The 27,771-nt window shown below is 38.8% G+C and overlaps 1 protein-coding gene across 7 annotated transcripts in view; it reads left to right on the top strand.

Moving 5' to 3' along the window:
- Positions 1–27,771, top strand: part of bves (popeye domain cAMP effector bves) — a 134,047-nt gene that overhangs the window by 65,549 nt on the left and 40,727 nt on the right. For all 7 annotated transcript variants that reach the window (XM_071587777.1, XM_071587797.1, XM_071587787.1 and 4 more), the window contains exons 3-4: positions 24,571–24,728; positions 26,603–26,705. In XM_071587777.1, coding sequence (XP_071443878.1) covers positions 24,571–24,728; positions 26,603–26,705 — 261 coding nt within the window. The remainder of the gene's footprint in view (positions 1–24,570; positions 24,729–26,602; positions 26,706–27,771) is intronic.

Below are 27,771 nucleotides of genomic sequence, written 5' to 3'. Positions count from 1 at the left end.
CTGTAGAAATATCGGTGAAATGACTTCCCTTGTGAGCTCTGGGCGTTTACGGTTTGCTTTTCGGTCGGATGGATGTTAAATGTGGAAAGTAAAAAAAAAGTAAATCATTTTTTCAACCGAGGAATCCTCGAGGGGATATGGGAAGTCGAGGCAGTGATGCACACACGCTCCCGTCGGATTTATAATGAGCAAGCGCATGCATTCTGCGAGAGTAAATTACTGGAAAATGATGAAGGGAAAAAAATGAGAGCGAGGACGTCGCGGGGAGATAGCCTTGGGGTGTGGAGTAGGCGGACGTACGCCACCTTTAGACTCCTGCGAGACGGGGGCAAAGATGACCGAAATGTGCACCGCGTGGTTTGTGAGTGGCCTTTTCCCGACACGAACCAACGCACTGTCAGTAAGAGACGGAGAAATCATGACGATTTTGCCTCGGTACTTAGGAAAGCTAAAATCAAAAAAGTGTAAGCGTGGATAACAACGTTTTTTTCCCTTCCCTAATGACACTCCTGGAAGTTGTTTTTATCTTCAATTGAAGTGCTGTATTGCATTAGATTGATGGCATATATTTTTCAATGGCCTGGTCAAGAATATCTAATCTCTTCCAAGATAACGGGACACCGCATTGCAGTTATTACTGATAATGTGAAAAATAAAACGCGAAGAAATATATCGCATTAGTAGCACATTGCATACGAATGGTGTTGAAAATTATGCATGTTATTTTATTTAGAGGAATTTGCGAAAGGATATGCATTCTTCTGCCCATTCCTATAGTGCACACGTACCGTCTACTATTCGAGTTTAAAATGATTGTGGCAATCTTCATTTTTATCTCTTTCCCGCCTTCTTCGGCCCCGGCCGTAGACACCGAGTATTTTACAATGCAGCTCTTGAACTGAATTGGTTAGTGAGTTAAGGAATAGCTATCGAGTAGATTTAGTTGTTCACTTAATCCGGCGAAGAGTTCTACTCTTTACTGAAGTCGGTTTAAAAAAGAAAAGAATAGGAATGTCTGGACTGGAGCATGGCGTACGTCCCTGAGGAGAAGGGGAGATCTCTTGATATTTTTTACGGCCTAGCGGAAATAATTTCAAAAATAAAAGGGCAACCACTGGTCCGATTGACGAGGCTCATAGCGGTGCAAGTCAATTGAAATGAAATCATGAGATAGCAGTTTAAGATTTGAACTTGGAATTGTGATTCACATTCTCCTGCCTTCGTCGTCGGGGACGTAATTTTATCGTGCGCCCGTGGATGCTCCTTTGTTCCTTTCAACACCAATCCTAGCTCAAATTTAAAACTACAATCCACGTAGATGGGAGAGGAGCAGACGGTAGTCTGGTCATATCACATGTGAATATAATCTTTCAGAGATTAGGTGCACATCCATTGAATGTCGATGTGCATCTTCCATTTAGAAGTACATAGTTACCATGAATGAGGGTAACTATCTCGACTCTGCATATGGGCTGTAGTTTCTACAGAACCAATGTTGTGCTTCAGTGATTAGAATACGGAAATTTCATTCACGTGGCTTGATTCACGCCTCTAAAGATTTTATATTTTGTTCATATTCAATGATGAACACATAATATGAAAAGTGTTACTTGCCGGGTTATTCACATCGTCTTTGACATATATTACAGAAAAAATGAACAATTATCTTCGAATGAAAAACCTTTCATGAAATGAAAGGAAATAGCTTCCTGAGGATTCAGTTCAATTATCATATTTTCTTTCACAGTTATGCATTTACAAGATTGGTGGTCTGGTCGAGCATTGCTGTTAGTTGAGTATTTGCCGTCATATTGTTCAATTTTGTAGTACCTGGTGTGTATGTGGAAGGAATTACGAATATGGCGGTGGATAAAAAGTTTGCAAGCGAGCAGGAATTGAAACATGCGTATTATGTTAAGGATTATAATTGTATAATTGTGTAATAAATTGCATTTTTTAAGTGACGTTGTGCAATGAAAGCGACGGCACCTTTTTTGAGGGAAGGCTTTGTTCTACGATTCATTAAAAAGTTTCAATTGCGAATAAGGTGTTTTCTTGATGAAATCTGGCAACTTTGTGACTGCCTAGTTTGCCGGAAAAAATAAAATGTCGTAAACTATTGACATCGTAGCACAATTTTTCCTTTTGGATCAAAAGCAAATCATTCTAATTATCAAGGACCACCATATTGAAGAAAACACGTGCGAGACGCTTTGATATGTCGGTGAACATTTCATGTCTCATTTGTTGAGTGGTTACTTTTCGGTGGGCGCTTGAGCTTCGAGTCAAACGATATCCAAGAGGTGTTTGGTTTCAAAAACTCAAGTTTTAAGAACGGTTTAGCTATAAAATATATGACTCTGTGTCAAATCATTTGACTGGATTGAAAAATTCTCAACGTTCAGTAACGTTCTCCTTGACCGGGATTCTTACATTGCGAATTTTTCTCATTTCGTTGCACATCAGTGGATGACTCCGTTTAAGTAACTTTGATGGCCTTTCCCGCAATTATTTGAATTTGAGCGTTTTAAATATTGTATTGTGTAATACACATTGCGTAGAATGCGGGGAAAAAATGCATAAAGAAAGCCACCCCTTAGCGAACGTAAATTGTTCCTTGTTAGCTACCATAGATTCGATGTATATTTTAATAGTTTAAAAAGAATATGTAGCTACATTCGTTTCTCTCGCCCCTGAAGTGGATTAAAAAATATTAGGAGTCACTGCTGAGGAGGGCTGAGGGGTCACACAAATTGCTCCCCCCCCCCCCGATTTTCCCTGCGTGACTGCGATCCTGATCGTTCGTCCCTCACGTGCCGTATCTCAACCCCCCTCCTTCAGTTCCTCTCATCGAATTTTTAATTGATATTCCTTTCACCACTTAAGCGTGTGCGTGAAGAGCTTCGGTAGTCTTCAAACCGTACGATATGGATATTGTGATACCTTTCGCCGACGTCAACATCGGGAAAATCCGAACCCCTCCCCATCTTCCCTCCGCATACAAACCAATTTCATTCAGCCAACTAACCTACCCCATTTTCTTCACATGTAGCACATACGAACATCCGCAGGTGTCGCTATACCCTGCAATAACTACTGCCGCTGATGGTTTGATGAGGGTACCTATATTTTATCTGATACTGTAATTTATGCATTTAGAGAAATGTTTGTTATCATTGGCGTGAGTGCGAAATGTAAAAATTATATGTCATGCTATGGTTACGTATCTTGGTGTAATCATAAGCGCTCTATTGTGGGAAATTGTGTGATTACATGTCTCTCTCGTGTCAATAGTGTAATTTCATGTTTTAACATACTTTCTTGACAACTGTACTCATTCGGTCGTTCTAATAAGGCTGAGATTTTGTTAATATCACCTAATGATGCCTTAACTATATTCTTACGGAAATGGGCACGAACTAATTTTAAACAAACGTGCTTTCACGATCCAAATGGATTTTTTCTACGCCTATTTGGACAGTACGACAAGGCACACTCTCGTAACAAATACTCGATACTCGCGGGAAAAAAAATCCTGAGGTATCAGTGTGTCATCCATGAAGTTCTTTCAGCGCGAAATCATTTTTTCCACGAACAAGAAAATTTCAGATGTCTCAAGTTTAATGCATTCGGATCAAAAACTATTTTCGTCCAGTTACTTCTGCACATCGTACGCAAGGGCGCCAGTGTGGTGGGGTGGATGTGAGTCCAACGGGCATTATTAATTGTGCATTCACGTGGGAAGGAGTCGGTCTGAATTAGGTCCTTAACCTCTCTCCCGACACTTGGCTCCTTTGGAGGGGAAATCGCGGAAATGGCGGGGTGGGTGGAAGCTGGTGCTCCGCCGCCGAAATATGTATAGAGCGATGACTAATCGCTCTGTCATTCCCTCTCGCCTTCGGAATTGGCGGCATTTTGCTCACCCTGCATTTTATGTGGAGCCTCATGGCACGATAGTAGCCGTGGATTCGTAATCTCGTCATGGGGAATGGGATTCCAAAGGACTCTCGTGGGAGAACTAGATTGCTGTTCATCCCTCTGCACTCTCCTCTCTCATTTCCAACTGTCTGCGTTCCATTTTAGATCGATAGCGTGCTTAAATATTTCATTTATATATTATTTATTTTACATTTCAATGGATCAAGTTCTTTTGGGACCGAAATATTTGTTGATATGAGTCACAGTTTAAAAATTCTACTAGAAAAGGCGGTCCTCAGTCTTTGGCCGAACTCTTTATTTGTCATTAAAAAAAACTTAAGAATATATAACACGTAAATGTTCACCTTTTTTTCGCACTTCGAGTGCACAAATGTTACTGTACGTGACTTACAGTAACGATCAACACACATTTTAATGCATACTTCAAGTATGTCCAATCGGAGATCTACTATCATTTATTTCAATTTTAAAGGAACGTATTTTAATGCATGATAATTATGAAAAAGCACCGCTTTGAAACTAAGAAACAAACGAAGATTTATTCATAGAAATCTTTGTAAACAAATTTCCTCGTTATAAATTTTGCCATTTACTTGCCGAAAGACGCATAGCGTGCGAGATTTTCACCGTTTGGCGTCGCTTTGATGCAAATGCTGCGAACAAAACTTTTATGGCTACTTAAAACGGTTATAATTAATATTTATTGGTCATAGGGAGATTGTTTTGCTGTCATTGTGCGTGGGGAACTTGATTTTTTTCGTTTGAATGGCAAACTACGGTATCAGCTGATAAAGTAGATTTCATTGGAAGTGCCATCGACCATATATGGTGCCTTTTTCTTCCCAATGAGGCCAGCGTCATTATGACCTCACGCCTTATCTCCTTCGTCATTGTTACCAAATTGAATTTTACCCACATTTGGATGGCGGAAGTGAGCTCATGCTGCTGGCTTAAAAAAATCAGTGAATTTTTTGCCTATTTTTTTACCACATATAGACCTGAAAATGCCTTCAAGTAGTATTTATACCTCATTTATGCCTTATTTCCACTCCTACTAGCTTCGGCTTATTCCCTTTATCTACATACATCTACCAAATAACCAAATAATTGTGCTTAAATAGGCACTCATACATAAGCAAAAGTGCACGTATATGCCTATATTCGTCCTACACGCACGTACATATTTTAAAGATAACATTTTTATTGGCGTTCAGTAATGCTCGATGTACACGCATATTTAGTCTGGTGTGTATTCATCCCCTGCCATACCCCCTTGCGGTGGCCTTCTGGGTACTAAAAGATATAAAAAAACATTTTTATAGTTGAAAGAAATACATTATTTCTCAAAAAAGATTAATTTAAACGGAAATAACTCACTTAAATATTTGTGGCTGGGGCCACCGAAATATTGGTCAATATTTTCATTTTTCTTTTGACTATAAGTAAATGCGTGCCTATCAAGAATTATTGAACGCCATAAAGGTGCTGTCTATAAAATATGTGTGTGCGCATATATATCCGAAAATTTTATAATTTTAAAATATTTATGGAAAAAAATTATGAAATATTTTTCATTTCGGACTTACACGAGTACGCATATTGAATGCGAACGCGTGACGCACTCGAAAATGGTACGAGAAAATGAACTGCGCCCTCTTGGTCAATTGAGCGAATTTCGTGCGGTTCAGCCGTTCTTGCGTGTCGTGAATTATATGTGAGATGAACTTTTATTATGATGTTATATCTGTGTAAATTCATAAATGTGACCCCTTCCTCACTTAGACCCTCCAGCGTACATTGCGGTGCGAAATTGATAACGCTATTGGGCTCGCAAGCAGAAGCGGAGATAAACAAGAATAGCAGCAATGGACCATCTAGGGCCCCTAATTTATCCTTTGCAATTGAAAACTCGTCAAAAACTGACTCCACAGGGTACACTTTTGGGATCTTGTCAATGGGAACGGTACGCCTCCTTTCCGCCTATACGAGGAATCTTGCATAGATTTATTGAACTAACAAAAGTAGCAGTTTTAAACGTGAAAACAATACTCTCTCCTGGAAATGTAATGAGAAACTTTGTTTTCTACGGGACCTTTATTTCACAAAACCCATGTTCCGTTGATGTGTGATATCATCTGGAACTCACTAGTACAAGGTCACAATCACAGTTACCTGAATATGCCGACGAAACCCAGTCACTAGTACACAGTTAACAGTCACTAGTACACAGTAACAATTACAGTTGCCACAGTGCCGCGACGCAATGAAACTTGGGTCGTGCCCAATAAAAGTCGTGCGGAAAGCAACGTTTTTTATTTCAATTCCAGTATGAAATAATTCCTCCAAGTTACGCCAGATACCGTTAAATTTATGACTATCTTCGTCATGCAACGGTCTTGCTGTAATTCCATGGATTTGAAATATTTTTTTCCTGCTTTCATTTATTTTAAAATTTATCGAGTGGAGGGAAGTGATAACTTCACTTTACCCCCTTTAGCTGTCTTCCCCTCGGGGAGGGAAGGAGGGGGATCAATACTCCCCTTTCCCGTCCCCCGATCCCTTCGCCGCTGGGGATAGGAATTTCATTGCCGAATCCAAGTTCATATTTTAAAATGACGTTTTTATAGCTCCTCTAGTCTGTAGCATATTGTCTTATCCTTCAATTCTTCCATTTATCGTCATGTTGATATTTTTGAGTAATGAAAAATAGTGATAAGTCGTGAAAAAAATCTTAAACTAGTTGCCGCAGTCGAAGTGGAAAGCTGAAAGGGGTTAGTTCCAAGACTCTGTGGGAGATGCCGCGAGAGTAACTTTTAACGGAGTCATCCGCTAAATGTACATTACAAATGTGACAATCTCAGAGCGTAAAAATCATTCACCTTGACCGGGATTCGAATCCGGCCGAGTGCTTTAGCCAGTTAAGCTACCGAGGCGTCCTCTTACACTCTGAAATTACGGACTTAAAAGGAGCAAGATGCTGTGAAGAAACACCGTACATTTAATGTCACGGGCATTCGTAGTCGTGCGCGATGCACCACAGTCCATAAGGTAAAAGCCATCAAATTGGTGCATTGTAATAGGTTGCTGTTTTAAAGTTTAGAACAGTTTCACTTCAGTGAAGAATTGCCATCAATTTCTTAAGGTCACACAGTTGATTGAAATAATTTGAAATGAATATTTAATTCTGTGAAACGCATTTTTTAAAAAAATTTATTCAATTTTTCCAGCCACATTAGGATTCTACTAAGTCTCGACTTAGGCCATCAATTTGATTGGGTAGACTGTTATCTTCCTGGCACAAGATTTTTTCAATCCGCGGATGCATTGAAGTGCGTAGTCACTTATCAGTCGGAACTGCAAACCTACAAGTCGTGGCGATAGAAGTAGTGGCGTGTTTTGGGTTTCCATTGTGGTCCCAGTGCAACTGGAATCCCCATCCCAAGTCATTGAATTATCCCGAAAACATTCCGTTCCTCAGGAACGGGTTATGTTAACGTTTGACCTGAACTATGTTTCTGGCAATGTTTTCACAGCCCAAATTCGGACCGGGCATGCCAAAATAATTTTCCACTTGTATCTGAAGTGATACCAGTAGACATGTACTTCTCTCTCTAATTTTTACTCTGCACCATTTTATTCCAACGCTTGTAAATATGAATGGGTTGCTTGATTTTCATTTTAACAGCACACTAACTAACCAGAGGTGCAACGAGGTGCTATACTGCTGTGGTAACGATGACGGCAACGGGATGCTGAAGACGGTTATAAAGAGAGGGCTTGGGAGTGCAGCAGTATGTAGAGTTGGGATCCTTAAAAAAACCTAACCTAATCTGGTAGACTATTTCTAATAAAGCTAACGTTAAAACTAAAAGCATTGATGCAGACTGGGTCAATTTGACCAAGAATAAACTCCCCTTAACTCAGTCGGAGAAGAACCGCACAGAACCCTCCCCGCATTTCAAAACATGTATCTTCCTTCCTTTCCCCCTCTGTCGGTTTTGGCTTAAATTTGTCCACTTTGGTGTTTCTGTGTGTGGTCCCATCACATATTTACCGCCTCGATGTGCCTCACTTAAGCGAAAAGGTTGGGGACCCTCTCCACTCACAATACAGCCTTTCCGTGTGTTTGAGAGTGGATTGAGGAAAAAATAGAAAAGGGGGGGTTGGGAGGAGTCGGTCTCTTCGTATGGGGCTGGAGAGTGAGAAAGAGAAAAAAGAGAGAGAGAGAAAGGGGGGGATAAAGGTGAAGATCCAGGAAGGAAGGAGGATAGGTTGGTGTACCAAGGGAGAGGAAAATTCTCAAAAAGAGAGAAATATAATTCCCCCAAGTCTTCAGATACGTTCAATATGCATGGAGAGGTTCGTGCACCCAGTCCTCGTATAAGTCAGCGCGATTTTAAGCCGAGAGGAACACCACATAAATCAGTTGCGAAACAGGAATTCTCATCGTTTCAATGGCTCTCTTCTTTGAGAATTTGGGATTGTTCTGTGTGATGGAACTACGGCAGGGCGTTTCCCCGGGTTCCAAGGAGGTGTGGTGTACCCACTCACTCGACATCGTGTGCGATATACGTTTAGTTGGCGTAAAACTATACGAATATATCGTATGAAACTGAGAGTGGAACATCACAGTAGCAACATGTCAGCCGTCCGCTTGGAACTAATATTAACGTTAAAAAAGCTTGGCCGTCCTCATTTCTGATTTATAATCAACAGTCGCCTTTCGATTAGCATAAAACTCCCCATTCACGTTTTATACTATTCCATACTTACTTGCCAAATTTCTGTTAAAAACAAAATAAATAAATAATTCTTGAAAGTTAACCCGCAATTTGTCTTCGTAAAAATCTTTATGTGTTGTTATGCGCATAAGGTTAGTAAAAATGTCTCTCCCCAAGTATATCAAGGGAGAAAATTCGAATCGGTACAAACCTTTGGCGAAGACCTGCCAAAGGCTTGCGGTAACCCGATGAGATTATTGTTTGCCTTTAGGTAACCCGTGTGGATTTTCCCTCAGCATACGTGCATGTGGCCATCAAGTCGAAACCGGCGTTGCTCTCGAGGTAATGAGGCGTGCATCTAGACAACCGGTGTGGGTTTGCCGCCGCATGAAAGTGAAAGAAATGCAAGATGCAAAAAATGCGCAACCAAACCAATTCAAAGCGAGCTCTCTCATTTGCCCTTTGTGAGAGACGGGCTATCACGAGGGCGGGGGGGAAGCAGACAAGAGTTCCGCTCCAACTCCGGACGATGCTCCGAATACGTACACTCCACATGTCGACATATACATTCAGAGAAGGATTTGTGGGGATGGGGGGATCATACGTGTTTGGTGATGATTAGTCTCTGTGAGACTATCTTTGTGCTGGGATTGAGGCCGTCCGTGTATGTACCACGCGACGTGTTTGAAAGGGGTTCCAATCCAACCGTGCCAAGGGTTGTTGCTCCTTGTTCTTTGCGACCCTTTTCGGTGATTTGCATTTTCTCGCCATTTAACTTGAATTTGAAGACGAAGCAGCCGTCGTGCGAAGGATCTGAGGTGAAGATATCCTGACGATGCCTTTGGGCGTCTCGAGAAGAACTCAGATATGTTCATCTGTGCAGCAGATCAACGCAGTACGCGGCAAGTGGTGTGATACCGGGGCACTCACGCTGAAAGTACGATTGATTTTACACGCCGTCGAGCCTATTACAAGCAGAATACTCACTCATGTAACCAATCGTGATGAACAGATTGTTTGATGATTCTTGTGCATAATTTTTGCACTATTCACCAAGCTTTTTGGAAATCCTTCAAAATTTCTGTGGGCATCCATAGCAGACTAGAATTTTTTCATAGATTTCCATTAAGACGGCGGCATATTTCTAAAGAAAGCTAATGAAGGGTAGGTTTCGTGGCCATCTTTCAAGCAGGTAACTTGAAATATTTCTGTTCCAGCTATAGTAAAATCATTGGTTGGATTCGCATGTCCTTTAAGGCATCTTTCGCCGAATGTACCGCGAGATAAGTGTTCGTGGTCGTGATTTGGACGGTTGATAACATTTTTTACTTTTGTTTTCCCCTTAAGTATATTTCATTCTATCCGTATTTTAAATGAACAGGAGAGAAAATAACAATCGTCTATAGAAAGTTAGCCATTCTTCATTTTCATAAACGTTCAATTAAAAGGGAACGGAAGAAGGGAAGAGATAGGAGTGTTTGAAAATGAGAGACATCTGTCGAAAAATGAGAGGCAGTCGAAGAACTCGGGTCCGGTCTATTTTCATAACTTATTGATCCTTCTCTTTTGTCAGGTATTATTAGTTAGACTATATTGTTCGGAAGCAAGAGCTGAATGTTTTGTTGCGATAAAAAATGAAACATTATCAACAATTCTTGCATATTTACTCAAAAAAGTTGCGGTTCGAAAATTACGGAAACGGCGAAAGAGTCAGCAACTGAATTGGAGATGATTAAGTTACAGAAAAAGAGCATTGTTTTGAGATGGCCAGGTTTTTTTTATTACACATTTTCCATCATTTCCCCTACCTATTCTGCCGGTGTTTTTCATAACCAAGTTATTGTTTATATTAAAAAAATTGCAAGAAAGAGAGAGACAGGGGTACGGTATAGCTGGTGAAAGGGAAGGGAGCATTAGTTATTTACATCGATTCATTGACCACCTATTGTTCCTCGATTCTGGGAGGGTTCGAAGGATTAAGCTAGGTTTCCTGGGGTAAATTTCAAATTTGAAAGGAGTTCGAACGTAAAATATGTCAACCAATATTTTGACAGGGATATTTCGAGAAGAACCCTCAATAGCAGATACATAATTGGCATTCTGAACGTATGCGTCAGTTTTCAATGTATTTCGTCACGCATTCGTTAGGATGTGTCCTTACAAATGAGAGAATATTAACTTTGGAAAAATGTAGTTGTTTATGCCCAAAAAATCGTAATGTGGGATAATTCCAAATCATTTCATGGCTGGTGCATTAATTTTCACAATGGGTGAGTACCGGGCGGAGGATCAAAGCTAAGTGCGCCATTCTCCTGAGTAGTGGATCTCGTATGCATTCAAAAACTTCCCCATGTACGAGGCCTCTTTTCTTGTACATGAATGCGTTCTTATGTTTGCTATCCCCTTAAATCGTTCCTTTTTTTCGGAAAATTCGTTTTTGCGGAAAAACATGTTTTGAGATTTGTCAAAAGAAATTGGTTTTCAATCCCTGTGTATGTCAATATTGAAAGAAATGTGGGCTCAGTTAGACGTAAGGAGAATGCGGTGCTGATCGAGAGAGGGTATGTATTTGTGTCCATGAAATGATGGACATTATTTGGGGTGGAAAAACACCATGGGAAATCGTTATCAGCAATGAAAAGGAGAGGTATGCGTAACAATACTGCAGAAATCCTCCATGGATAGGTCAATTAAAGACGGAACGGTTTAAAAAATAAAAAATATGTAGTTTAATCATTAGGTAAATTGGTAAATGTACAGAAATAACTAAGCAATAAACTTCAGGGCTAAATTTAATATCTCAGTCGTGTCGGCTCTAACATGATCAGAAAAAACGTGCTGGATTAATTAGGCGAAGAGAAATTTGTATTAAAAAGAACAGGATAACCCGCGACGATATGGGCTTAGTGACGGCATAAATAGAAGCGAAGTAGGATATTACCTTATCTAAATAGGATGTCTTCGTTTATTTCTTGGATTTAGAGGTCTCTCGCTAGATTGGAGTGGATAATTTTTTACTGGAAATGCGAATACATTATAAGACTCGGGAGGTTTGGTGGCTGATTAGAAACAACTGCATGTATCAAAGTTCACGGGTAACGGTAGCGAATGGCGAATCGGGTTTGGGTGGAGAAGTGAGACATGAATCCGTTATCTCTTGCCCGTGTTTACATGCACTCAGAGGAGGAAGTGATGCCAGGGGCATGGGAGGGACTAGGGCTAGGAATAGGAGTAGTCAGAGACCTGAAAGAATTTGTAATGGTTGGCCAGGGATAAGATATATTTGCGAACGATAAAGCTTCGGGAAGTGAGGAAACTAAGAGATTGTTTGGTGAACACAGCTCTTGATATTTGCGATAAATATACCATGGAGACTAATATTTTTTCTACATAATTCAGTGATTCGCAATGATAAGGAGATGAAGTTGGAGTCTAAACTTAAAAAATAGCAGCGAGTGGGAAATGTATCAAAAGTGTAATCTTGGGAAGTACAAATTTTACAAGAAAATGGCGGGAGAGTTTATGTTTAAGGCTAGGCGAAGATTCAGGTGAGTTATTAATAAAAGAAGCGTTTTAAAGGAGACATAAATGATTACCATAACTCTGAGTAGGGTCATAATAATAGTCGTTGTAGTACGAAAAAGAACGTTTGTCCTTTTGTTAACATTGGATTGCGTTTTCTGGATAGTAATGCGTGACCATTGAAAGGAATTGAAAAAGAGACTAGTAGGAAGGCACGAAAGAGACTAAATAGTGAGGAAGGCAAGTAAGTTTAGTACGTAGATAAGAAGGAGGTCTAAGGGGAGACTGGGAAGAAGGGAGGAAAAATAGATGAGAAAGATACGCGATATAGATAATGATAGTGGTATTTAAAAATGCTATTCAAAGGAGAATTCTAAGAAAATTCTATATAATGAATTATGTCTAAGTCTAAGCCTGGAAGAGGGAGGAAGAGAGGATACTATATACGTGCATTGAACGGCATGGAGTGAGAAATTGGGAGGAGGCAAATAATTCATTTCTGTGGGTCAGAGGCTGTTTGTATTACTTCAAGCGGATTTATCTCAATTTATTAGGCATCTATGCTGCTTCTAAGTCCAAAACCCTTCTCTAGATAATATCCTGTCTAAAATAAAATGAATCAAGAGTCATTGCTCGAAGTTTCGTCATGGAAATTGCACTTCTAATTTTAGATCACAAAAATTTTAATTTGCGTGACCATCTGAATGAGAAGGTACCTTGGCCATGTGAAATTTAATTTGCAAATTTTTACATAAAAAGTGAGAAAAAGCACAATTTTTGCGTGCTAAACAGATCACATTTATCTGTAACCACCTCATCATTTTTAATGTAATAACCCTGTTGTTATCTAACTTTCTCTTTACCAACACTCCAAAAATTCATGATTCACTTCAAGAAAATATCTGTAAAAATCAAATATTCAGTCAATCATCAAATTTCAATATTCAAAAATCAATATTAAATCAGTATCTCAAAATTCCTTGCCACGCGTCCATGTGGTTTCAGACTCAGGAAACTGAAAGGCAGCTGTGAGCGAAAAATCAACGCAGCTTCCGCATGGTATTTACTTTTCCATTTACCCCATTCCCATGAATGCCATTAGCTTCAGATACATTTCCTTGTTTAGTTTCAAATGAATGGCAAACAAAATTAAGCACTGTATAAATGAAATCCATGAAAAACAACTTCTCTGAGTGCAGATTACTTCTCTGAGGGCAGGTTGGGACATTGATAATATAAATAAATATAACTAATGGCTTCTAGCAAAATAAAAAAAAATCAGCTAAATTGGCCCTAACCTTTCAAGTAGGTGTAATTAGAATCCCGAAGTCTCCATGAGGTTTGGTTTTCAATTGTCTACCAATCAACAAATCAACTTAAAAATACAAATTTATCGTTGTGTATTTCTTGTCCTAGTACAATTTAAAACGTATATTCATCACAGTTAATTTAATCTGAAGAACTGTATGAGGTAGGTGACGAATAATTATTTTGGAACATAAGAAACCATTTCTCCCTCTTACGCAATATCTGCGGAAAAAATGCGAATGGTAATCACTGATCGTTTTAATGGTCCACTTTGTACCCCATTATTATTTGAAAAAAAAAATACATGGAAATCCTAAGATATCAATATCAATTTTTACTTGTATGATCTGTTATTTGACAATTAATTTTATTGAGCAAAGAAATACGTTGTATTCAGTTTATTTACCAGTGCAGGAAATTATGAATGATATAAAATCCAAATAAATGTTTTAAAGCGGTGGCTGAGGTTAAAAAATATTTCCTATGATGCCGTGGAAGCATGTGTACATTCTAGATAAACGCTTAATCATATATATTGATGTATTAGTCTTACCATATCTTAATTGAGATCTGTGTCCCCTATTATTTTCAGATAACCCGAGAATCAGCTATTAAATCTATCTTTTACCCGCCTACCGATGATCTGATAGCGATCGTTGATAGTATTTTCTCGCAATTACTTATAATGTGAGAGACCAACAGAGAGCTATAAATAATTTCATAAAAATGTATAATTAATATAAAACAAATCGATCATTAAATTGTCATGAAGTAAATCGAAATTTAACGAGTTTTAAATATATTAGTTCCTTTATTTTTTGATTTTGTTAATGATTTTCAGCAAATGGGTGATTTAAAGAAGTTAAAAATTAAATCGTAATTATATTCTTATGATATATACTCGGCACCGTTCGAAGCTCCCGGCGTCGTGCAGATTGCCAACATGAAAAATCATTTAACTCTTGAAGTCATCGCCAGCGCAGGCTTTGTACGCAAAAGGATAAGGTTTTGGTAAATGAACTTAAAATAAAACAGTAGTCAAAGCTGCCATCACCAGCTAGTACCAATTTTCACGCGGTAAATGCAGGGTGTGTGAGCAGATTCTGAACAAATACCTACTGATTTTGATGAAAAATTTCATATCGACACTCAAGCGCACTGTCGCAAAATGGCATAGTGTTTTATTTCGGTGTCATCGATCACAATTGACTAATTCCCCGAGAGGAAAAAATTATGGAGTTTGCAAATTCGTAGAAAAGTTAGGGTCGATCCAATATCCGATGAAACTGGTGTGTGCGGCATTGTCCATTTCTCATCCAAGGCCACCTCTCACCTTTTATTTGGGCGGTCGGAGCAAATAATACCTGACCAAGTGGAAAATCGTGTCCCTGAAATTTTTGCGATGCTTCTTCTATCCTAGAACGTGTTCCTCGTTCACCGAACATTTCCAGTCCCGATTCGGTCGGGAGAGTGCTCGGGTGCATCACATGTACACGGCAGTCGCCTACTAGGCGTTGTCCGTGCGGGGAGCGAGTGCTGTGGGGATGGGAGGAGGGTGGGAATGGGGTGGTGTACACCTCGTTGCCATGCACCCCTCAGTTCGTCGTCGCCGAGAGCGGTCTTGCGGCATGTGGACAGGAAATGAAATCGAGAACCTCTCACATTCCCTCATCCCCCCGTCCCCACTCACTCTACCCCCATCCACACAGCTCCCTCCTCTCCCCCGGGACCCTCTCCGTCGCCGATCCAAACGTCTTTCTCCCTCCTCCCATTGTGCCACCCCACCCCTTTTGATCGATACTTTGGTTGCTGCCCATGAGACCGGAGTTGTTTTCTTGCCGCTTGTGTGGGTGTGCAGAGAAAGAGTACGGCAAAGGATTTTGTCGTACGGAGCAGGGCTGGACGACGCCTTACGGCGGTGCCCGGCCCTGCTCCGTACGCGGTTGTGCCCTGTGAGGGAGGCACATGTGGCCCGTTCTTCTAGGGTTCGACAGTCATCACCTCCGCATCGTGAATGTGATTTAAAATTTTTACCTTTCACGTTGGAGTTATAATTACAGTTACGAGGATTTCAGTGTTCAAAATTCATCGGCTAATCCGGGACCGGACGAATGATTTTTGCATTGTGAAATGCATTTGGGTGCATACTCAGCGGGTAACTCCGCTAAAAGTTACTTTGGTGAGGTTTCTATTAAAAAATCAGGTTTAATCATTATTTGGCGGAGTGGATTGGTCGGGTAAATTTAACTGCTCATGTGACCAATCAGTCAGTAAAATGTGGATCTTTCGGTAATTTTTCCATTTCTTCGAGAACGTAGAGACATTATTTTTTCAAAGTCGAGCAGTCGTTGGTAAAAGCAATGTCAAAAACCGAAATGAGAGTAGGACCGACTACGGTGATACTGGTAGTTGATTTGGAGGGAAAAGGTTGAAGTTAGGTTGTGACCCCCTGTACTTCACAAGAAAATTTGTTTTCTTCCGTTTTGAAATTAAGAGGTTTAAGCATTGGACTTCTCTAATTTAAAAAACCTGTTTTCAAGCGATACATCATATTTCCAGCGAAAACAATGAGATAGTAGTACCTATAATCTGTATTGCTTACTGTTGTAGGTCGAAAGCGTTCGAGGTGTAAGTCTAGGAAATTCGGGGCGGCATTTCCGTCGGGAAAATTGGGAAAGTTTGGAGACTTCGGTTTAAAGAAAAACTTTTTAAAGCGCTGCATCATGTTTCCAGAAAAACACATAAGGTTTTAGTGTCTGCCATTCCTATTACTGTTTTTGGTGGGCAGATTTCGAGGGAAGCGTCGAGGAAATTTAGAAAAAAAGGTAGCATCTCTTTCGGGTGAAAAGTCAGAAATTGGAATTCAGAAAGTACACCCTGTGGCACCATGCATGTATGCAGCATGTTTTAATATCCTTCTGAGGCAACTTGAATTCCGGACGATATTTGCTCGGCTTTTCCGAATTTTTCCTGAGATTCTCCTATTAAACGTGGTTTTTCGTCGCAAACACCACATGGTGCTGCCTCGACGCTATGGCGCGCTTGATTATAAAACGTGGGGAGGGGGCCCTGTCCTATGCGGACGCTCACTGGCTTCACTGCCCTTTAAGGTCCTGCCTCCTTTGAAGGGGCGGAAGGGTGGAGGGATGTTACGACTGGCTTTGCGCTCGATATGCGGCGGAGTGGGATTATTTCCTTACGAGGGGATCACGCGACGTATTTGCCACCCGTGATTTTTTTTCTCTTCCAGATATCACATTCCGCGAGGAACTCGCAAAATCCCGGATCTCCGATGAAATTGCTCGTTTAATGATCCATCGCGGGACTTCGTAACTTAGCTGGTTATTCTGTCCTTCTAGTTTGATACACATTCTGGGCCTCGTAATTTCCTTCCTCTGGACGAGCATTTCGTATAGCGTTCGGCACATAACTCACCACAGAGGGGGTTTGTTCATGTGAGTTCGTGACTGAGTGTAAGGCGATTTGTCAAAATTCGCTTCGGGCGGAATGGAAACTTCACAATGTTGCTAGAAAACCTAGGGTGGGGACGTTTCGATGCAGGATTGTTACGTGAAAGATTTTTGACCTGCCATAAAAAAACACCAATTCTCCTAGCTTGAATTTGACATTTGGAAATAATTATGTCGCCACTCGTTGCCGAGTCGAAGGCCGAAATCATACTATGACCGAAAGTTAAGAAAAATAAACTGCATCATAGCCTGACAAGAAATTTCCTTACTTCCTCCTTCCCTCGCGCAAAATTCGCCTTCTCAAAGATAGAACTAATTAGTATGCGCATTATTACTCTGCTTGTCCTTGATGTTTGGTGTCCTAGCACTTCCTGTCATACACGTCCATATGGCGTCTTGCCGGTAAATATGCAGATGTAGACCCTCCCGAAGTAATTTAAGTCATTGTCATAAGTAGACTTCCCTCAAGTGACAGATTTAGTCCACCGTTTTGCATATTTGGGCCCTTCTGTGTGCCACGTGTGTCGTGCACTATCGTCCGTCTTAATTGTCCTGAGACCTTTACACCTCGTATGCCGTTCAAAATGTTTATTCTTCCTCCCTCCTCCTCACATTCAGAAAAGTCATCCTTTTCACCTAGCCTCTTAATATCTCCTGTGTCCCTTTTTCTGTAAAATTTGACCGAATCTCCTCACCAATCGTCTAATATTACCTCGTTCTTGTATTCTCAATATCTAAATTTCTTTTCATACCAAAGGTATGAAGCCAGCACAAATCAGAACTCCTTTATAAACGTCCAATTAATAGCTGTATTCTTCGGAAGAATGCCATTTTTTCAACCAATGCCTAATATATTTATCATCGCAGTTGTGGATTTTACGATTTCTCTCTTAAGTTCATTATGCATTCATATTGCGTGAATGAAATAGATTCATCTCTTTCCTGTCAATGTGTTTCAGACGACAGATAACCTCTTACTCCATCATGTGATTTCCTAATGGTTTGGGCCTACAGGTCCTGTAAGTATGAGAAAGTAACGGTAAACCTTAGGATCTGCAACCTAGGGATCTACGTCGTGCGCAGATTTTTGCAATTTATATGAGTTACTTGAAATCTAATGATAATAATTTTTTCGCAGCTTCCTTATGTCGTCAAAGAAAAAAATAGCTACCAGAGCCTCCGTCAGAGGTTGAGAGGAACGAATTACCCCAGAGGGGTCCCTAATGACATTCGCAAACAGGACGTTTTCTGGAAATAGAATACCTACAATCCTACCCATCTCCACTCCCTCTTTTGTAATCCCCTGGAATATATTTCAGACTTCATTTCCCATTCCTTGTTGATGCATGAAAAATTCAAGTCACCGCCGCGTGGGGAGGATATTCGTCCCCGTAATCCCCTTGTTCCAACCCCAGCTCCGTTGAAGAACACCTTTCTCATCTTTATTTTTTTGTGCTCCGCTACGAAGCGAAGCTTTATGCTCGCCCGGATGAAGGCACGTTTCCTTAAACACCGCTCCAAATGAATCTATTATCTTTTTACGACTCATTTCTTCTTCGTTCTCCCTTCGACCTCAAATTCATCTCGCATTGGCGAACGAATGCGCGCGCTGTTTTTGTGCTGATAACACTGTTATATCCTAGTCTACAGACAGAGCCCTGAGCAGATGAGTAGAATATCATCCGCAGAGTCACAATATGCTTTCTTGAACTTCACTCGATGTCCGCATTGCGAAACCTTTTTTTCTATTTTTCGTGAAAATCGTGCAACGGAACTATAATTCAGTTTCTATGTACTTTGTGGTCCATAAAAGCCACGAAATTAAAGGGTTCATTTCAATAATGTTTTTGTATTAACGTAAATAATGTGAAATTTCTTACTATTTCTCTTCAAATTTCTATTTGTGGTTTCATCCGCATATTCGCACTCAATTCGTCTTGAAATCCGTTAGTAACGGCGATGTTCCTTTTTCTGTGAATAATGCTTGAACAGTTAATAGAGATGCCTTCCCAAGGAAAGCGCATGTCAACCGATTTATCCCGAATGTTCACGAGGTAAGTATTTTTTGTGGCTTTTGTGACATCACAGAGAGAATTGCTCTCTCGCCTCCGTATGGAAACATTACCTCTTTCACATATTAGACGCCCACAGTAAATAACTGATATTATATGAAAAAGTTGACTGCATATTTAGCTTTTCATTATATCCCGGATCAGAAACTGTAGGCCTTAATAACTCAGCACTTATTCTCTAAAACATAACTGCCTGCCTATCTGGCTGAAATTAACTCATTACACCTTGCATTTCAAGTACTACTAACGCCATCTATAAACCGACAAGAATTGTTATAGAAATTATCCAAGTTATTATCATTATTTTCCGTACTTAAAGTGTATTAATATGATTAAGAATTATGAATATGTTGGTTTATTCTCGCGACTCGTTCTAACCTCCGAAATTTAGCTGAAAAAATGGCTATAAATTAGGATAGTCGTATTCGTTCGATATTTTTACTATCTAATCTTTTAGCTCCCACAAACTTAAATCCTAGATTCACCAGTGAACGGAGTGGGCTTTATAATATTAGTTTATTAAAAGAAAGCATGTGGATTTTGATTTATTGCATAAGACTATTTTCGCGGAACCCGTTTACAACAATTTGCATTATTTGAAATAAAATTTTACTTGCCTAGAGATTCTTCGGTAACAGCAAAATGTGATTGATTGTCAAGGCGACTATGCGGAAAAATAGCTAAATGCTCAACCTTTCCAACGATATACGCAAAGTAAGAATACATTTGATTTTTCATGAAAAAAATAGAAGACCTTACTTTTCGAATCGCCCTCGTATATACTGAAAATTTAATTCCTGGCCTCCAATGCGGGATATAAAAGTTACAATTTACCGTTTACCTGCTCGATATTTCCCACGCAATGTGTCGATGTATTCCATACAAAAATTAGTAAGACACGGAAAATTTTAGCGTAAGCTTTAATAAAGGAAAGGTTTATTGTTGTAATTTTAGGAGTTTGTTAACTTTCGCCTTTCTTTTGGTTTATCTGAATAATGGATTTTGTCGAGTCCTTCAAAGTGTATGTCGTAAATTAGATATTCTGTCTGTTTTCGAACAATTTACTTATTATTTTTTTTAAAGAGCTACCTGTATATTGCATACTACTGCTAAAAATGTCATCCTCTTTCATTTCCAGTATAGCTTGGTTTTCCGTTTACCCTCGAGTAACGTGCTTGTGAAATAATTATTAAAATCAATCTGTCCTACTGTTGCAAGCTTTGGATTGACAAAATGGTTAAAAGAACATATCGGAATCGAGAGGTGACAGTGTCAAATACTTTACTAAAATCTAGATCAGCCGAAACTATTGGACTCCGACGTCAAACTTAAATATAAATCCAAATATAACTAATATGCCAATCGATAAAGACGGCATCCAGATCGTCTCGATGATGTGAAAGCTTCCACAAATAGACGGTAAACTCAGATATGCCTACTTTTCTCGAATTCCCTTTTCGTGGTCTATTCTATCAACTCCATGATGTTGTTTCAGCTAGAGCTTTCGGTTGTACCCGAACGCAATGGGTGAGTGGTTATTCCATTTTTCGGTCTCTCGATTACAAGAATGCGTCCATTAGTATTATCTACAGATTACTTTAGCATCAAAGAACGAATACCAGGATCCTGACCCCAATTCTATAGCCTTTTGAGCCGTTTGTTCGGGGTGAAAAAGGTAGTTTGCTTATACCAAATGTCACGCCTCAAAAATTTTTCGGTCGACAGGGCTTAAGGTGAGTACCGTATAAATATCATAATGCAACTTTCCCGTTCCATTCGACACCTATCGATCCAATAAGTTTAGCAATTGAAGCTCCGGAAATCGGTTCCGAGCTCTTAGGGATGATCCGAAATTTAGATCAGAATCGGCAAGGGAGGATTCGTCATCGTCCTTTTTAGCTTTGCTTCTATACATGTACTTTTTTGGATCCGCGGTAACATTTTCACGCATCTTTGCTCATTTTTCCCAATCGATTTTCCATTAGTGCGTTAAGTCCGAAACCTTTCAACATTGTGGGATATATTGTTATTTTTCATAGGATAATATTGATAATTTTGAGACGTCTTCTGTTGCTGTTATCAGATATTGCAATAGCTCCTGTCCTAAGCCTTCAACCACATGAATTCGTATCTAATAAACTATTTGTGATCACTTCGTTTTCTCTGTAATTTCCTGTGACGAATAGTTGGGATACGGATATTTGAATTTTGAGAGTCATGCATTCGGATGGATTTGAATCTTAGGCTTTGGAGATTTCATGTATGCGAATTTAAATTATGGAATGTTATTTCAATTGATCTAATCAGAGAATCATACCTTTCGGTTATGATTCCGTTATTAGATCTGGGTTCCATTTCTAGTTTCAAAGCGAAACTGCGGTCAACGACATAGATCAGGTGTTTTCATAAAAGCTAGGCACGCATGCCGCTCTTCTGGAGACGATAGACTAGCATGAAAGACTTCCACCAAGTAACAACCTCGCACCTTATATCTTACAGTATCCTATGCCTTAAAAAGCTTAAAGAATTATTCGAGAGAGTTCTATACACTTAGATGATATCTTGGTTGAAATCTAGACTCAATAAGGGAGTGAGGGGTTGTGGTTCCTCCCATCACAAGAAATCCGGGAGGGGCACCGATTGTGTACCGATCGCCAGGGTCTCCCAGATCATTTGATCCCTGCGAGTACCCAGACAATGCGATTAATGGAAACCCAACTATGGGGCACCGGTTCGAAGCAGTTGAAATTTATCCGTTCTTGACTGTACTATCATCACCATGGCACTCCCTTAACTATCAGGTCCACATTAGGGTCCGATAGTATTCCCTCAGGGTTGGTCGAAGGTTTAAAATAATTCAATTTTTTTCCATAGCTTCTGAGCATCTGAAACAGATGTGGAAATATGGGAATAATATAATGGCGTGTTTCTGTTAAATTATTTTTTTTTCGATGGCAATTTATTTCCATATCATAAACACAGTAATCAACCCGAAGGTCGGTGATGGTAGAGTTCACCCAGTAACTAAGCCAGACGGCGTGTGAAATTCACACATCAGGGTAGGGGGGGCAGTTCTTTTCCCTGTGCCGGTTTTGGTTTCCCAGGAAGACCTGGTCTTCGAAAAATCACATAGCTTGGCTGGAGCTGCAGGTGCCCAGAGTGCCTTGCCCGGGAATCGAACCCGGGACCCTCCGGCAGTCCAACGCTCTACCCCCTGGACTACCGCGACCCATATATATATATAAAATATGCAACACTCTTTTTCTGGAAGCATGCATATTTGGAGTTATTCTCCCTTCTTAATTTTAGAATTCTAACACTTCTCAGTACATAAATGATAATCTCCTCAAAATTGTTCCTTATTTTAAAAGCCTTGCCTTCGCCATTGAGTCTATGTATCGGGAATAGGGAAAATTTATTATCAGGGCTACACAAAATGGGAATCACAAAAATCTATTTTATTGAAAATACACCCTGACATGAATATACTGTTTTGCAGGAGGAATGTAATTGGTTTTTCGTATTTAAAACTTATGAGTCACTTTTTCTGATTGATCGATTTGGTAAATAGACGGGTGCAAAACGCGAAACGAATATTTATGTCTCCATTCGGAGTTTCAACCCCAATTTTTCTGCTCTGGCGCAATTGTCTCAATCGATAGTTGAGCATGCAGTCGGGTCGCCAATTGAATTTACCTTCCCGTCCTATCCCCAGTTTACAGAGGCCACCAGAATTCTAATACCTTTCTTTTGTTTCTGCCGCATTCATGATAATACATATACCGCTGTGGTTGTGAGCAGTTGCTCTCTCGATCGTAGATTCTTCCGCATTGCGGGACGATTCTATCAGTACGTTGGTGTTACAGGCCTAACTCCTTTGTTATCGTAGGACATGATTCATTCATTGTCCATTGTAGAAATGGTACAGGGGAAATGGAATTGTTCTTGACTTGAACATCATTATCAGTAGTATTCTAAACATTTCAAAGGTGTATCTAGGCTACTTGTAATTTTATTCAGTTGCCCATAGCACGGTCTGGTTTCCATCATTGCCCAATAACATTTAATGCCGATTTTGAGAATGTCACCCTCTTTTCTCTTATTATTTTTCTTTTCTTCTTCCCTTCCCTTCTTTTGTTTTCTTTGTTGGATTATTTGTGATTTATCCAACTGTTTTCCTGTCCGTTACTATAATGTGTACATTCAATAAGAATATGCAATAAAATGTATTTCCTGATAGTAAAACTGTAATAATTATATCATCTCAAATTATTCCGAATAGTCAGGTTACGAAAAGAAATTTTCAAATGCAACATATTTACTCGTACAATCAAAGCTATCTAACGCATTGTTGCGTAAAAATATATTTTCATTTTTTAAATTCGCGCGTGAGTTTCACGCGTAAAATTCTCGTTTTTGTTTCAGAAAATTACGCGAGGCTTTAGAGGTTGTTGTACATTTTAATGATAGAATATTCTTAATGTTAACTCTATGAGAAGAATCTTCATTTAAAGAAATGATGCCATATGTAATTTAACAAGCACACTACAACACTAAATCCTCTCAAAATTTCTACCCCGTTTATCTTTATGCCACTCGTTGCAGGTTGTTGGCTTAACAAAGTTACCAGTGTGTACACATCTTGTGGTGGGGCGTTTTCGTGGGAGAGCATTCACTTAATACCACTTCAAAATGTTGTCAGAGATAGGTTGCGTGCTTGTCCTCAGGAGTATTAGAAATGAGAAGTGATGAAGGGAATGAGCTCTCGGAAGAGTTGGGAAAAGAGCTGTAATAAAGAAGGTTGAGTGGAAATGCCGACCAGATAAAATGAGGTCTAGTCCCTGAGGAGGGGCGCAACCCCTTAAGCGTCGTGAGCCGAGGAATGCGAGACAGGAAAGGCCAATTGCTACGGATGGGCGAAAAATGTCGGTATCCTGAACTACTATTACTATTTTATCGGGTTCTGTTTAAATTTTACTCCTGCACTACTGGATTTAATAAAAGTCAGTTCTTCAAATGGGAAAGCTAATAATTGGACCCTTTTTGCACTATGCAGCTATTTTCAAAGGCGTACTTCGTATTAAATTAAAGTTGTTACGTAGGTATTGGTGAATTTACTGAAGTTGTTTAATTACTTTATATCACTTAAGTATTAGGTACCCTTTTCCATGAAAGCGATATGATTGTGGCAATTCTTAGGCAGATATATACTGCTAGTACATGCAAGCCTACTAGTTTATGCAAAAGTACGGCTATGTCATGATTTTTTTGGAGAAAGTATGGTAATTTGGTTCTATTATTTGTATTTTCAAGTGAAACGCATGCCAAAAGTACCAATTATGAGTGAATATTTATTTCTAACAACCGTATTCCATTATTTTAATATGGCAGCATACTGATCATGATTATTAGACTGGTGCAATATATATGGATGGACATGAAGTTACTGCCATGGTATTTATCTTTTTAAAATTGGTTATGCCTAATTGTGGGTAAAAACGATTTGCTTGTGAATACTTATTATTGTTTTGATTTCAGGTGTATTTGGCACTTTTTCAACCCTTAAAAGTGACCAGGCATCAGTTTAAGAAAGTCTTGGACTGCATGAAGGGCATTAGGCACCTCAAGTATCAAGAAGTTTATGCCCAAGAGAAGGTCACAAAAGTTGAAAGTCTATCACTAGTCCTCTCTGGAAAGTAAGTTCACTTTAAATTAACATGTATCATAATAAGTCGGTGTCATAGAATTAATATGGCAAAACTATGTTGGTTTCCTAAGAGATAAATTTTATAGGTTGGACTTAAGAGTACAATTGTTCATGAGGAAGAGTTAATATAGATCCATAATCTGTTGACTGTTTGTAGCATGCTGGAGTCAACTTCTGTAACTCTTTCATCTGTCCTGCCTTACGAATTAGAATAACATTCAGGAACCTATTGTTTGATCCACATACTATGAAAGGTAAAAAGATAGAGTGTGCTCTTGACCTTATTTCTTATTAACAATCATGCCTCTCATAACTTTTAATTGTGTTCTCTTACAAATGTATGGCATTTCTCTTGCTATATATGACATTTTCCCATCGTTTTTTCACATTAGTTATTAGTTTCAAAATCACATTGACCAAAATATTGATAGCCAATGAGTTTCCTATCAGCATCCTTTAATGTTGACAGATAGTGCACAGTATATTCGGTAACAATAACATCATGTGATGTGGAGAATTTTCTGCAGGAACAGGAAGCCTAACTTCACAGCTGTACACTCACACTGGAAAAAATGAATATTTTCACAAATTGGCAGGTATCAGTTTATCATGCTAGCTCTCTTGAAGTATTTTGAAGCTTGATGTGTCTGTTTTTAAATAAAGAACAGGATATAATCTTTTGATATATTGAAAAAATAGAGCTTTCCTTTTAGTCCAATAAAAATTGATTAAATTAAAATACTATAAATAGTAGTATACATCTGTGTTTGATCATTTCCAAAAATTGTCCCACAATGTTTTGGTGCCATGTTTGTCTTAAGTCGAAATTTAATGTTAGTCATTAAATGGGCAATCCACATACATTTTAGGCCAATATAACTAACGATTTCTTTTGAGAACATAATTCTTGCTCTGGCAAATCAATTACTGATTACCAGTGTTTGGAAAATGTATTGTATAGGAACCAACCAAGGATGAGGAAGCCATAAGATTTAGCAATTAGATATTTTACTAGGCTGTAAACTCTCCATAACCTTGCACTGTATTGTCCACCACATTTCTCTCACCCTATTATTTTATGGAAGTGAAGGTTTACACATTGTCAAGATGCAATAAAATTCCAAGTTGCTGGGAAATGAATTATTTAAAAATGTACCTTTGCCAAATTAATTATACAATGTTACATGCATTTAAAGGCTAAGTTTAAGTACAGGTAAGTGATTTTGAATGGTGCACTCGACAGCCTCAACTAATGAAGGAAGTTGTCCTGATTGTTACTGCATGTGTATTTAAAATATTCAAAATTACTGGAAATTTTGGAAAGGTAAATTAAATACTTTTAACTCTTTCTTTTAAAGATTATTTGAAAGTTAAATTTAGAAATGAATAAACTCTGAACAAGTGATATTGACAGAAAAATATTAAATTAGATATTCTGCATTTGATCCCATTGAAAATATAACTGATTGATTGAAGGAGTAAATAATATTGCATTCAAATTTTACATGAATTAGCTAGATATTTAGTGCTCTGGCTTTATGCAGTAAGTGATTTTCTTCTGTGATCATGGGCACAGGATTTTTCATTGCTAATGTAAGGCACCCATTTGGGAGTATTTTAAATTAAATGTAAAATTGTGAGACTTGATTAGTCATATTGATAGCAGTTAATACCATTAAGTTATGTTTAACTTGATTAAAGAATCAACATTTTTAATTTGATCACATCATGGATATCATCGTAAATGTTTTTAAATTTGAAGAATTGCATGAATGTTGACTTAGAGACCTACCTATACTTAGTTAATTAGATATATTCTTTGAATTGCCACATTAACTCTTGATTCATTTGGGTATTTTTCAGACTGGTTGTTTCTCAAAATGGCCGTGCTCTCCACATTGTGTTCCCACACCAGTTCCTTGACTCCCCAGAATGGTTTGGTGTGTCGACTGATGAGTTCTTCCAGGCAAGTTTTCATAAGCATGAGAATATTTACTCTTGATTTAAGTTGTATATACTGAGTCTTTTTTTTAACAGAAATGTTGTAAGGTTAATGTAGTTTTTTAAATTAAAATATATGGGGCAAATCATCTGGTAGATTGAGACTTGAAATGTGAAATAACATGTAAAATATATCACTCAAAATCAAATTTTCTCAAAGATAGGAAATTTCTTCTGTGGCAAGCTGTGTCAAATGAAATAATGAAAAAAATAATTCTTGATCAAACTCCTAATAACTACTTTCTTTGGAACAATGCGGCTCTCCTGAACAGGTCTATGTAACAGTGTAGGTTGCACCTCACCAAATGTATTATGTTTTTGGAATGGGAAACTTTGTGAGAGGTAGCCAGAGCTGTAAAGTGAATACAAATGTACATTTTCTGGATCATAAAAAAATCAATATAAAAATTGAATCTTTTCTGCCATTTCATTAAACTTCTTGAGCCCTTTTGTAGTAATAACCTATGTCATAATGACACACAGCAACTGATCACTGCATATTTTTTATGAATATACTAGATCCTAGGCATAATTGTTTTAGAATTCCAACGTTTAAGCTGAAGAAAATCATTTTGTTAATTTTGTCTGTGTACCTTTATTATGATGCAGCATTTAAAATCTGTTTTTTTATGAAGGGAGTAGCTAACAATGTTTTACCTTTCATCTCATTTTGTCTTGTGATCACTACCACTACTATTGCTGATCACTTAAAATAAGTGAGATGAGCCACGACAGAGAATTTGGTTTAAGATAAAGTATATAATAAGTGTAATTGAAAATGATATTTCAGCAAAGACAAGCTGACATGATGGGGAACTTAACCTTACCTCTTCAGAACTGAGGGGAAGATGTAGTGCTTTACAGAAATTACTGCCTCACCTTTTCAACCCCTCAACCAGTCAACCCCTTTTTCAGTGACATGACTAATGCCCTCCCTAAAATGCCTACTGATGATTGTGATTGAAGGCAGTTCCAATTCTTCTTCGTCATAGTGTAAGTCAAATATTCTCTCTGGCTTGGATTTTGGATAA

Source organism: Hetaerina americana, unplaced genomic scaffold (genome assembly GCF_022747635.1).
Source record: "Hetaerina americana unplaced genomic scaffold, ioHetAmer1.1.p SCAF_1, whole genome shotgun sequence".
Taxonomy (NCBI): domain Eukaryota; kingdom Metazoa; phylum Arthropoda; class Insecta; order Odonata; family Calopterygidae; genus Hetaerina; species Hetaerina americana.
This window is presented reverse-complemented; position numbering and strand designations above follow the sequence as displayed.